Below are 12,958 nucleotides of genomic sequence, written 5' to 3'. Positions count from 1 at the left end.
TCTGAAATACTTCAGTTAAGAATTCTTGTAGTTCAAGTCTGCTAGTGATCAAGTCTTTTAGCTTTTTTATATCTGAAAAAAAAAAACTTTTGAAAGATTTTCAAAGGGAATAGAATTCTAGTTTAATAGGCTTTTTTTGTGCAGTTCTTGAAAGATGTTGTTCCACTGATTTCTGGGTCACACAGTGTTGCTAACAATAATCATCTGCCATTTTTCTTCCCTTTTTTCTGTGTGTTGTGTATCTGCTTTTAAGATCTTTTTTCATCACTGGTCTCAAGCAATTTGATTAAGATATGCTTGGATAGGATTTTTTGTTTGTTTGTTTGTTTTCTTGTGCTTGGGGTTCCTTGAGCCTCTTGGCCCTATGTGGGTATAGGTCTTGTCAAATATGGAAGTTTGGGCTGCTTAGATTGCCCCACAGCTCAGGGATGTTCTCTTCATCATGGTTTTTAAAATGCTGTTCTGTCTGTGATTTAGTTTGGATAGTTCTATTATTACTGTCTTCTGAGTCACAAGCCTTTTTATTTTCCATAGTATCTAATTCAGTGGACCATTCAGTACATTTTCATCTCAAACATTATAGTTTACATCCCTAGAAACATGGTTTGTGTTTTTATATCCTATATTTAACGTGCTCCATCTGCCCTCTAATAGTCTCCCTGTTTTTTAAAAATGCTATTAATGGTGTATCTTCTACTGGTAGTATATTACAAGATTACCAGCTTAGAGCAGTCATTTCATTTGGCTTGCATTTATTTCCTAACTAGGTTACTGGTTACTCACTCTAAAGAACATCATAACATCTTTATGGATAATTATCATGGCTAGGTTAATTTTATGTATGTGTTTATGGCACTGGGGTTTGAACCCAGGGTCTCAAGTATGCTAGGCAAGTGCTATATCACTGAGCTACATCCCCAGACCTTTTATTTTATTTTATCTTATCTTATCTTGAGACAGGTTCTTGCTAAGTTGCTCAGGCTGGTCTGGAACTTGCAATTCTCCTGCCTTAGCCTCCCAAGTTGCTGGGATTGTAGGCATGCATCACTGCACCCAGCTCAGATAAATCATTTTTTAACAAAGTGACCTATCTCTATTCCAAGTCCTTCTTGACAGAATTTGTTTTGTAAAAAGGCCTGGGTTCTTATTAAAGTATTCTGAACATTGTGGTAAGGTCCTCTGCATATCTGATCCACTTTGAGTCTTGTCCTCGTCTAGAGCAGTAGGAGCATCTCCAGGCCTCACAGATACCAGCCAGAAGGCTCATCTGGCTATAGCTGTTACTCAAGTATGGTGAACCAGTCTTCTGAGAGATTTTTTTTAGTTTGTTTGAAGAATGAATAAGGGTTGCAGAGTGAATCTAGCTTAATTAATCCTTTGGAAAATTGATGGGCCAGGTCCAACTGGCTTATACTGGCTACATTTCCCAGCTTCCCTTCCCTTCTGTATTTCCTAGGTGGTGCTTGCAGTTAGTAACACCATGGCTGTGGGCTGAACAGGCAGACATGGGGAGCTGGCTGCAGATCCCCAGTCAAGGCCCCGGCTCTTGGCTGAGCACTTAGCCCTGGGTCTCAGCATTCCTCTGTTCCTTTCCAGCTCATGGGATGTTCATGGGAGAAAGTGAAATAACCCCAGTGAGGATTTGCAGGCTCTTAGAAACTGAAGACATGGCAGTTATTGCCACAAAAAGGAAGATATTTTTTAATCCAACTCTGCAGCTGTTAGGGAGCCAGAGAAAGATTTTCTTGCTTACATTCAGCACATGTAGCTGAGATTGGTAAGATGCAGAAAAGAATAAGAATCATAAAATCCTGTTGTATGTTTAGTGTAGTATTTTGTTTTCCTGTAGAATTTGTGGTGGACTGTCGAAAATTTTTGGATTCAAATGCTCTGGGCCTAACTGTGGCAGCCCTCAGTAGCTATGACCCCCAGATGCGAGCTGCAGCTTATTCCGTCCTGGCGGCCTACTACTCACATCTGGAGGGTGCTCGGTTCAGGGAGCAGTCCCAGGTGAGTAGGAAATGGGGACAAGCCTATGGGAGGAGGATGGGCCTGGCAGATGTCAGAGAGCTAGCTGGCTGTCTGCTGGGTCTGGTAGGAATATTTACTGGAACAGGTATGTTGCTGGGAGATTTGCTGAGGAACTAGACTTTTGCCTCTAGGAGGTGATGCAGGAAGCTGCCTTTGAGCCTCATCTCCTGGGGAGTAAGAGCAAGGTTTCCCCCTTACAATGGCTCTTCCTGTAGGTAGACAGATGCTTGGTTTCTGTTGAGCATTTCTTTGGTCTAAACTCAGTGATGAAGATTTCTGACCCTCAAAAATCTGTGCCCTGTGCTAGGAGAGGACCAAGAGCAGATTGGCCTCTCGGGATACAGTGCCTGGCCTTATCTCTGCCATTGGGCATGGGCTTGCCTCCTGAAAGAAGGTGAAAAGCAAAACACGTCCCTAAAATGGTAGCAAGCTGGTGTCCTGTGCTGTGAACTGCATCCTTTGTGTCCCTGGGGTGGGAGGAGCAGGCACACCTGCACAGTGGTGGTTCAGCTACAGAGTCACAGTTCTGAAAGTGCTCCCCCCACCCCACCCCGCTCTACCCTATCTTTCAGCTGCTTTACCTGTTGGATGTGGTCCGGAATGGTATTCGAACCCCGAACATGAGACTCACTTTTACCTTGGCTCTCTTCATTGCCAAGGCAGCCCTGCAGATTTTGAAACCAGGTACTCCTGATATAATCTGGTTGGAGAGAAATTGAAAATTGGAGATTGAGCAAGTTTGCATCTGGGATTTATCCCACGGGTGTAATCAGTCACATATCTATGAGAAATGACATGTTCGAGGTCATTCAGAGCCCGTAATAGTGAAGAATTGTAATAGTGAAGAACTGGGAGCCATCGTAACACCCATCAGTAGTAGACAGAAAATAAGTGTTGAAACTCTGTAGGACTAGATCCAGAAAAAACTAAATGGAAAAAAAAAAAGATGCAGAACAGTGTGTATGATGGGGGCAAGGAGTATGGACTCACATTTGCATGTTATATAAAACTGGTAAAAGCAAATAAAACCCAGGAAATCACAGCATCCCTGAATGTGACCAAAATATTAGGGACTAAGCTGGGGGCTGAGAGCTTGGACTTGAGCTAGGATGCCTTGGGCCCCTTCCTGCCTCGGTGTCTTCACTCTGAAGCAGGGTGATAGTAGCACCACTGCTACACCTCTAGGATCACTGTGCAGGTGACACCCCAGAGCCTTCACAGGCTGCCTGGCACAGTGCCTCCCATCAGGTTGGCCGCTGCTCTTGGTCCTCACTGGTCCCTGCTTAGGAGAACGCAGAGTGGCTTAGGGATCCCTAGCTGGAAAGCATGGAGTCACTGTGCACGTGTCACTGGGTTATTAGAACACAGCTCCAGTGTTACCCACAGGGAAGCGGGGCTCCTCCACTGTGAGCAAGAAACCTTAATTCATCACATGTCTTTGTTTTGCCATTATTGAGAAAAAATGGTGGAATGCTGGTACGATTGAGGACTGCAGGGTTCTTTTAGCATAGATGGTTGTATCTCAGATGAGAAAACAGCCCCCCAGCTGATGCCACCACCCTCACACCAGCTGAGGCCCCCAAGGTTGAGTAGTGTGTCCAAGACCACAGTTAGCTTGTAGTCAGGCTGCTCTTAGAATTCAGATCTGATTTTCATTTCCTCCTAAGTAATTTTTTTAAATATTTTTTAGTTGCTGATGGACTTTTATTTTATTTGTATGTGGTACTGAGAATTGAACCCAGTACCTCACACAGGCTAGGCAAGCACTTTTCTACTGGGCTACGACCCCAGCCCTCAATCCTATGTAATTTTTATGACATGGTTTTTCCCTGCCTTACAAATTTGAGGAAGAAGAAATATAATTAAAAATAATTTGTAGATTTTAAAGGTCCTATTATGAGAAAATACAGCAGAGACCATGATGTTTGTAGTCCCCACCTCCCATCCAGTGTGTGGCACCCGGGTATAGCTGTCCCACTCAGCACTCAGGTTGAGGTGGGACCTGCAGGCAGCAGATGCTGAGCTGGCTCAGGCTGTAGCGGGAGGAGGGTCTCACCTCTGCCTGTGTTCTTGAACTGAGGCTCCCTTCCTGAGACAGGTCTTCTCTGTGGGAAGCAGAGGAGAGTGGGCTGATGGGTGTGATGTCAGTCCTGTGCTGCTGTCTGTGTGGCCAGGTCCAGCAATGGTTCTGAACCACAAGGGAAAGCCCATGCGTGGTTGCAACATCAGGTGCCAGCTGTATTCTAATTCTCAAGAACCAGTATTCTGGACAAGGGTAGAAAAGCTCCCTGGGGACAGGGCCTCATGGCTAATACCCAGAGCACCTGCCTCCCGTGCTCTGCCAGCTTCAAGGTGTCCTATTGACATCTGCAGTCAGTGACTATCTTGCCTATTCTCAGAGGAACACATGTACTGGAAGATCAGCAAGTTCCTGCTGTCACATGAGTACTTGAACATGGACAAAGTGCCGGGCTTCTACCAGTTCTTCTACAGCTCTGACTTTGAGGTAATGCTTTCAAAGCTCCCAGAGACTCCTGAACTGTATCACTCAGTCACTGTTATTTTTCTGGTGTTTTCCTCATTAATACCATTTCCCACACAGCTGAGATGATTGCACAAACAAGGTCACAAAAAGGAGCTGTTCACATGGGCTTCTGCGTAGATGGGGCTCCTGTCCCACGCACTGATCATGCTTCTTGAACCCTTAACACTCTCTGTCAGTCCTGACTCTTCCCACATTCTCCTGGGATTTCCTTGGTGAATGCCTGGGTTAAATAAAAGTATCTTTATGTGGAGCCCCCTGCCTGACCAAAGACAGCTTGGTGTTTGAACTGACCTGGTCCTTTATTCCTGACCTGAAGCAGTGGAATCAGGGACGAGACTAAGGGTTTTAATATATAATCAGAAACAGAGGCCAGGGCTTCTATGGCAGTCTTCGCCACCACTTGAAAACAGTGGTGTTTGAAGGGTTGTCAGATAAAGGGACTTTAATTTAGTTAATGATGCTTTCTCATTTGCCTGGGTTATAGCAAAAAACCGAACAGGAATGGGTGTTTGGGATTCTGCGGCAGGGGATTCGCGACAAAAACTGCTATGAGCTTTGTGCCCGGCGAGGGGTCTTCCACATTATCCTGACCTTCTTCAGCAGCCCGCTGTGTGACGAAGTGGCACAGGTGAGCTAATTCTGTATGATTATTTGAGACAGAAAGGTCTGCTCTGTTTTGTGGTTTTATTTGGAAGCCAAGTCCTTGTGAATTCTAACCCAAGTGTGGATGTGACTGCCCTGAGCCTGGCTTTGAAGTGAGGAAAATGAGGTTCCATTGACGGCCGTCCTGCTGCCTGCATGTAGTGTAGGCTAATTCACTCATGCGCAGGGTGGGATGCCCAGTATCATTTCTCCCCTGATGAAATGCTTTTCATTGCCTCCCTCTCGCTGTGCTCTTGACTGATAGGGATGCCTTTTATTTTGCTTTCATAAGAAAGGGACCAATCAGTAATCATGAGCCTGTGGAGCTGGCCAAGAGCTTAGGAACAAATTACCCCACATAAGTGACAGAGGTGCCCTCAAGCCACCAGGATTTCACTTAGTGCTCAGAAGCATCAAAACTTGTAAGGAAAGGAGAATTGGGAGTCTTAACTGCCTGCCTCCCTCCCCTAGCTAATTTGGAATCTGACCTTAGACTTCATTTCCTGGGACCAAGAGCTGACAAATGTGTTTTTTAGGAAATAGGTAGAAAAAGGCTTTGGCATTTCCATTAATTCCTAGCAAGTTGGCTTTTGTTTCTGGTATTTTGTGAAATGTAGCTGAATAGGAGTAAGTCAGGATTAAGAAACATGTTGGAATAAGCAGAATTTGAATACAGTGGCTTTTTACTTTGTTTTGGCATATGAGAATTCTGAGGCACTATTGAGTATTTCAGGGGCAGTCCCATCTTAATGGCCCCCTTTCCAGGTAATGAAACAGAAGGGCAGAGTAGGCTCCAGTGGCTCAGAGCTGGGCTAGAGATGGGCCCACATTCCTTCCCCCACTGGGCTGCTGCATATCTGGGCTGTGTGGTTTCTTGGCTCCATCTTTGCTTGTGGTTGGTTCCTTATGATGGGTTTGTTGAAGTGGGGCTCTTCCTAGCCTACCAGTTGCTGGAAGCCTTTCCTCTGGCTGTCAGTGGTGGGAAAGGATACTTTCCTTCACAGCCATACTATGACAGATTTAGCAAAGCAGCCTTCATTTGGAGCATGCCTTTGATAAGTAAGTTTGGTTCTCCCACTAAGGAGTATCATTTTGTTTTGGATTTTCAGAATTGGATCCTGGAAATTCTACAGAATGCTGCCCAAGTTGCCAGATCTGCCTATGAAATTATACGGGACTATAGCCTTTTAACGTGGATTTTACACATCCTTGAGAACAAGTAAGTGCTTTTTGCATGAGAGGTATATCAGGTTAGAGGAAGGTGGAATGGAGACATGATATCTACTACCAGTTGGAGTGTCTAGTAGACACCATGCTCTCTGAAACAGTGTCCTCTGATGCCCAGCGTGCCTGACAGTCCCCTGGTAATACCCAGGTGACTTTCCCTCCCCTTCCCTGAAGCTCTTCCTTTCGGGGTAGATTATTGGAAGTTGCTGGGTGACAGTGGCTCAGTTCAGTACTCCCATTGCCACTGCGGGTCCAGGGGGCTCAGTGATGAGCCTGCACTGCCGTGGTGCAGGGGGCTGGCGTTGGAGATTCACTGTGATACCTGACGACCTTCTGTCCCTGAGGCCATCGAGAGAGCCGAAGACTGTTACAGGGTGCTTGTGACTGGAAGACTTTGTCTCTCAAAGAACTAACCACTGTCAGAGAAGCCCAGAGGTCTCTAGGCTCTTCATGCATTTTTTTTTTTTAAGTATCTTCTAAAATTCCATAGAAGAAAACAATATTCTAAATATTATGTCTTTGAACATCGACTTTAATAAGATAGTTTCAGATTTATAAAAGGCATTATTAGCTGGACAGTGGCGCAGGCCTACAATTCCAGCTGCTTGGAAGGCCGAGGTTGGAGGATTGAGTTCAAAGCCAGCCTCAGCAATGGTGAGGCACTAAGCAACTCAGTTTGACCCTGTGTCTAAATAAAGTACAAAATTGGGCTGAGGATGTGGCTCAGTGGTCGAGCGCCCCGAGTTTAATCCCCCACCCCTCCCCCCAAAAAAACTACACAAATAATAAAAGGCTTAATTAGCCAATTATTCCTGGTTCCTGGCTACTACCTTGAAGTTTTAGAAGGTTGCTATCATAAATGGGACAGTGTAGTGCAGCTCTCCGGAACTTCTAGAGGGACTTAGGGCAGTCCTCTGGTTAGAAAGGAGTGTGGGGCCCTGGCTTGTGTTGGAGCTGAGTTGGCATCTGGGCCACCCTGTTTTTATTTAGAGGATGTGCTTTTTGAGAAGGTGAGCAGATAGGACCATATCCTGTTCTGCAATCCTGCCCTCCCACCTCCACAGACCGACAGGAGAGGATGTGGCAGGGCTGGACCACTGCTGTGTTTGTTTCAGATTTCTGGAGACTCAGCTGCTCTCTAATGTGATCTCCTTGCTGCATACACTGTGGGTGACCAACTTAGGAGACAAAAGAGTAGAGGGGAACAGCCAGCCACCCTGCCAGCCCGGCTCCCACGAGCCCCGCAAGCTGCTCGCCCTGCACCTGGTCAACGAGTTCCTTTATGTCCTTGTCGCACTTATGAAGCATCTGAGGTGAGCTGCCCCACCAGGTGACCCCTAACATGCCTATTTGAGGTTGCAGTGGCCAGTGCCACTTACTACTCTTTCCTGTTACTAAGGACACCAAGATGCCACAGGTGGGTTCTGGCTATGTCCTGGTTTGAATCAGGCCAGAATTCTGGTACCAAGTGTTGATGTTGTAAGGACATCTGTTGCAGCTCTTTTCTTCACTCTGCTAACAAACTAGAAGATGAGTAGCAAACAGATTATGCTCAGTATAAAGCATTGCTTGATAAGGAGCAGGACATTCTGTTTCATGTTCCAAATTCAGTGAAGTCTCTGGTAGACAGCTATGCTTCTCATTTTGGGATCATCAGGAGTTGTTGCTGAGGACAAATTGCTCTTTAAAATAATGGTTTTACTTTTAATGTTGTGTGGGATACATGTTACTTAGTTTTAAATTTCTTAGAGTTTAGAGAGATGTGTCTCCTCCCAGTGCCTATCAGTCAGGCATCAGCCATGGGAGTGATGCTGTCCTGGAGCCTTCCTGGGCCTTCTTCACTTGAGTCTGATAGTCCTGAGATGGAGAGGAATTGGCACAGCCCTGGTGTGGATTCGTGTACATCTCCTAGCCCCTGACTCCTCAGCTTTCTGCCAGCTACTCATTTAGCTAAGGTTTCCAAACAGACCTTTCTTCCTCTGGGGTAGGGGTTAGACTCTGGGTCTTCTTTTTCCCCTTCTCTGGAGCAGCTCACTTTTTCCTCTTCTGTGTACTGGGGGCTGTGCTAGGTATCTATTGTAAAGGGAAACCTGGTTCCTGAGTGAACCGACATTGAAGGCCACTCCAGCCCTGTGCTGTCCTTCCGGGAGAGGGAGGCAGCTTTTGCTCAGTCTATAATGTCGGCTCCCCAACAGGCCTACCTTGGCTTCCACCCAGCTCATCAGCTTCTTTAAGACACTCGACTCTGTGCTGAGATACCGGGCCACCGTTCTGCAGACCTTTAAGGACATGGGCCGATTCACTGTGAATGAGATGGTACTTTCCACCCAAGATGTCCTGATCCTCTTGCATAAGTGGAGCATCATCGAAAGAAACACTAAGCTGCAGGAAGACCTGAGAGCAGCTATTGAGAAGTGCCAACTCAGGGACCTAATGAGTAAGTGTCAGAACCCAAGACAGCTCTCAAGCTGCTTTGGGTCCACCCAGAGCAGCCAGAGTCCCTCCCTCTGTGAGCAGCATATCTAAAGCCTCAAGGCCTAGAGCGAGTGGGGAGACCTGGGTTTAAGTCCAGCCTTGCTGCTAAGTAGCTTTTGCCTTTGAGTAAGTCACTTAACCTCCCCAAGTATAAGGACGCTGACCTGTAGAGCAGGTAGGAGGCAGCTAAGAGCTACTTGCCCACCTTGCCCTGTGATGTGGGGTCAAGAGAACAAATTGGCCAGACCTCCTGGATCCACACTGTGACACTGCCATGTCCAGGTCTATGTTTCCTCCTGTGTATTTCTTTTTCTTTTTTGAGGTGAGGTCTCTCTGAGTTGCCCAGGCTGGCCTCAAACTCTAGTGTTCCTTTACCTTAGCCTTAGCCTCCAAGGAGCTAGGACTACAGGTGCACCACTGCACCTGGCTTTTCTCATCCACTAATGAAAATGTTGTCATTAACAGCAATGGCAGTGGATGTCATGTAGGAGAAGGCTTCTAGGAGCAGTGCCACGTGCCTGGGACCCTGAGCTGCCCCCTCCCTTCTCCTTAGAGGAGGATCTGTGTGGAGGGAGGTGCCCAGCCTCACTGCCGTTTTTCTCCTTGATTAATAGAAGTGCTCAAGGATAAGAACAGGCCCATGGTGCCAGCCCGAGCCAAAGGCCCGCGGAGCCGGAAAAGAAGGCCTGGAGAGGCAGAGGCTACGGTCAACCCTGAACTGACGGCATCTAGTCTGGAGACATGCAAGGGTCTCCTGCGGTCCATACTGACCTACTGGGGGCCTGTGGTCCCTGGATCTGAACCTGCTCAGGAGCCTGCAGACCAGACCACCCTGGAAAGTGAAGCACCAGGTCCTGGGTATGCCATTGCCTCCCTGGTGGTCAGCTGGGTGCTGCGGTCAGTAGGCGAGTGCCCGCTCAGCAGGGCAGAAGCTATGGGACTCCTTGGCTGGCTCAAGAACCACATTTTGCCACATGCAGAGGTGGTAGCTGACCTTCTTGGGGACAGTGCTGTGAGGAGCAGCATGTTTAAGCTCTACAGCCGCCTCTGCAGTGCTGAGGAGCTGGTGGGTCCTGCACAGGATGTGGCCTACCTATTCACCACGGTCATGCTACAGTTGGTGGCAGCTCAGGGCCAGGTACAGAGCCCCTTCCACCAAGCAGTGGAAGCTCTGTGGACATCTTCTCTGGATGAGAAAGACAAAGCCCCACAAGGTAATACTGGCTCTTTGGTTGGAAGCTAAAGGAATGTGTGAGTGGGCTGGGCAGAAGCTTATGTCCCTTAGAGTCAGTTAGGCCCTGCCAGAAACTTCCCAGTTTGGTGCTTTGACAAAGTATTTGAGTGGCCCCTCCCACAATTCTGGGGATTGCCAGTAGTTTGCCATTTGGCCCTAGTGTAAATGGAGAGGAAGCCTTTGCCTTGGCTCCCAGGTGAGACACCAGTGATAGGTTTGTGGTAGAGAAAGGAGCAACCTCAGACTCTTCCATGCTGCATAGCACAGCATGTGTGACCTCCACCCAAATGGAGGATTGCATTGCATGTCACAGCAAAGCTTGTACGTGTGCATGCACACAAGTGTGGACATCTGCAGAAGTGCACAAATGCATGCGCGTGGTTTGTGCTTGCACTTAGCAGATGCCCACAATTTGGGACACAGGAGTGAGTGAAGAAGGAATTTCCCAGCTTAATGGTTGTGAGAAGACTTGGGAGGCAGGTGTGGCCTCCTCCATCTGGGAGGGTGCTCCCTTTCACTGAGGGATGTAGAGGGGAGCTGGGAGGGGAAGAGCCAGCAGACCACGCAAGTGAATTGACCCAATAGTGTGATGACTCTCTTCCTCTCACCTGGCTGCAGCCAGAAAAGTAAGTCTTTCTGCCCATTAGACCATCTCTCCCCACTCAGGCGGTTGAGGATATGATGTTAGATGATTCTGGGGAGTGCTTCTCAGAATCCAATGCTGGCTCCAGGTGTGGGTGCTCAAAAGCAGAAGAAACCTATGTTGTAGTAACTTCTTTTTTATATTATTTATATTTATAAAATATTCTCATGGGCTGGGATTGTGGCTCAGAGGTAGAGCGCTTGCCTACCATGTGTGAAACACTGGTTTGATCCTCAGCACCACATAAAAATAAAGATATGTGTCCACTTATAACTGAAAATAAATATTTAAAAAAATTTCATATTCATCAGAAGGTTTAAAATAAAAATGATTAACACAGAAATTAAGCCATCACAAAAGCAATTTTTCGTATAGGTGCTCACCCGGTGTTGCTGCCCTGTGGCGGGTGGCTGGCTTTCCCTCCCAGTGGGCACGTGTCCTCACAGCCTTGTCTGACTCTTCTCTGCCTCCACAGCATTCCTCGTGTCCCTGTATGTTAAGGATGTCTGGCTGGGCACCCGGCAGCCAGCCAACCTTCTGGCCCATGTTCGAATGGTCTGTGATGCTGCAGAGGACACGGCAGGTGGTGAAGAGGAGGCCATCATTGTGCTCTGCAAGGACACTGCTGCCTCTGTCTTAGAGGCATGAACACCAGCTTCTGAAGTTTGGCTGAGTCAAGTTTCAGGAAAGACATGAACCAGCAGGTTCAATACATTAACTCGGTTTTCTGAAAAATGTTAGAAGGACTTCACTTAACTGACCAATAAATAATAAGCTCAAGGGACCATGTGTACCAAATGGGCAGAGCCATGTGACTCAGGTGCATTAGGGCCACCAGGCTCATCGGGGCCAGGTGGGCAGGTCTTTCCTCGTCTCTGGGAGTGCCTCGTGTTTTGCTGGAAACTGCTCAAGTCAAGGGTGCTTGTGAGTGCAGAACAGATTTGTGGATATTGAATCAGCTAAGATATTGAAAAGTCTGTCATTTTTTGATGACCATGAAAGTAGATATTTGAAGTTTCTGTCTGTAAGAAGTCATGACAAAATTTTGTATACTCTGCGTAAGTTCCAGCAGTGTTTTTGATTATTTTATTATTAAATCCTCAAGAATGACAGAAATGACAGCCTATGTTTCTAAAGTTATATTTCAAAGAGATTTTTGAGTGTTATAATTTCTTGATATTAAATGTCTATTTTTGTAATGTTTTTGTGTTTTGCTTTGATTTTGATGATTTTATTCCAGAGACCTGCATTTTGTAGGTCAGAATTTGACTTTGGAGGTTCACATGTTAGTGGGTGTTGGAGATAATAAGAGTCAATGTGAAATCTCATTGATTTCACAGCCAAAATACTAGTCTGGTCCTTTCAGACTCTTCCACACATGCTGGGCCCCTGGGGGGCTGTTATGTTACTTGGGAAGCAGTTACCTAATTTGTCCGGTATAATATACATAGCACTGAGAACGGCTTGGTTTTGCCTTAAACATTCACACTTACCGATATTCTTTTTAGAATGTTTTGTAAGTTTTAAATGACTTAAGGTTTTTAACTGAAGTAAGAATAATGCCTACTATGTTTAGTCCTTTTACCACAAATAGAGTTCGTTGTCTACAAAGCAAAGGCCATTTATCTCTCCTGTTCACTCCCCCATCAAAAGAGGCCACAGCAGGATTCTTGGAGACCATTCTGAGGTTGAAATTCCACATTTGGATTCAGGTTGGCCTCTGCAAGCACTGTTCCAGCTAAGGCCCCGTTTTCTGTGCCTTCTCTTCATGGTTCCCTCTGTACCTGTGTCTTACCCTTCTGTCACATGCTTACTGAGTTTTCTTCTGATTCATGAGGAGCAGGGTCTGGGGTATGTCCCTGCAGCCCAGGCATCTAGGGGAGGTGAGGAGGGGCCACTCACAGAGTGGACTTCCTTGGCCCCAGCACAGGCCTCGGGCTGTCAGCTATCTCCTACGTTCTTAAGTTCCAACCTGGGTGGGATTTGACTTCCCAGCTTTGCTGGGGCAGGCTCAGGCTCAGCTTACCTGGTGACCCCTGCCCACCTCTGACATGAGCCCTGGGAAGGTGGGGTTGCCGGGCAGCCCTGGGGCTACTGAGCACACCTGTGCTTTCCCAAACACCCTCTGCCAACTAGGGACGTGGCTCCTTTCCCTGCACTT

The 12,958-nt window shown here is 46.9% G+C and overlaps 1 protein-coding gene across 3 annotated transcripts in view; it reads left to right on the top strand.

Moving 5' to 3' along the window:
* The window catches only part of Urb1 (URB1 ribosome biogenesis homolog), a 69,202-nt gene extending 57,206 nt beyond the window's left edge, over positions 1–11,996 (top strand). For all 3 annotated transcript variants that reach the window (XM_058577236.1, XM_046439091.2, XM_046439092.2), the window contains 9 exons: positions 1,850–2,010; positions 2,604–2,715; positions 4,431–4,537; positions 5,061–5,204; positions 6,328–6,437; positions 7,561–7,758; positions 8,641–8,882; positions 9,535–10,134; positions 11,273–11,996. In XM_058577236.1, coding sequence (XP_058433219.1) covers positions 1,850–2,010; positions 2,604–2,715; positions 4,431–4,537; positions 5,061–5,204; positions 6,328–6,437; positions 7,561–7,758; positions 8,641–8,882; positions 9,535–10,134; positions 11,273–11,445 — 1,847 coding nt within the window. In that variant the 3' untranslated portion in view covers positions 11,446–11,996. The remainder of the gene's footprint in view (positions 1–1,849; positions 2,011–2,603; positions 2,716–4,430; positions 4,538–5,060; positions 5,205–6,327; positions 6,438–7,560; positions 7,759–8,640; positions 8,883–9,534; positions 10,135–11,272) is intronic.
* Positions 11,997–12,958: the final 962 nt, after the last annotated feature.

Source organism: Marmota monax, unplaced genomic scaffold (genome assembly GCF_021218885.2).
Source record: "Marmota monax isolate L192 unplaced genomic scaffold, Marmota_monax_Labrador192_F-V1.1 WCK01_AAM20220418_F8-fsc00125, whole genome shotgun sequence".
Classification (NCBI taxonomy): Eukaryota; Metazoa; Chordata; class Mammalia; order Rodentia; family Sciuridae; genus Marmota; species Marmota monax.
Note: the sequence above shows the minus strand (reverse complement) of the source record. Positions and strands in the feature narration are given on the sequence as shown.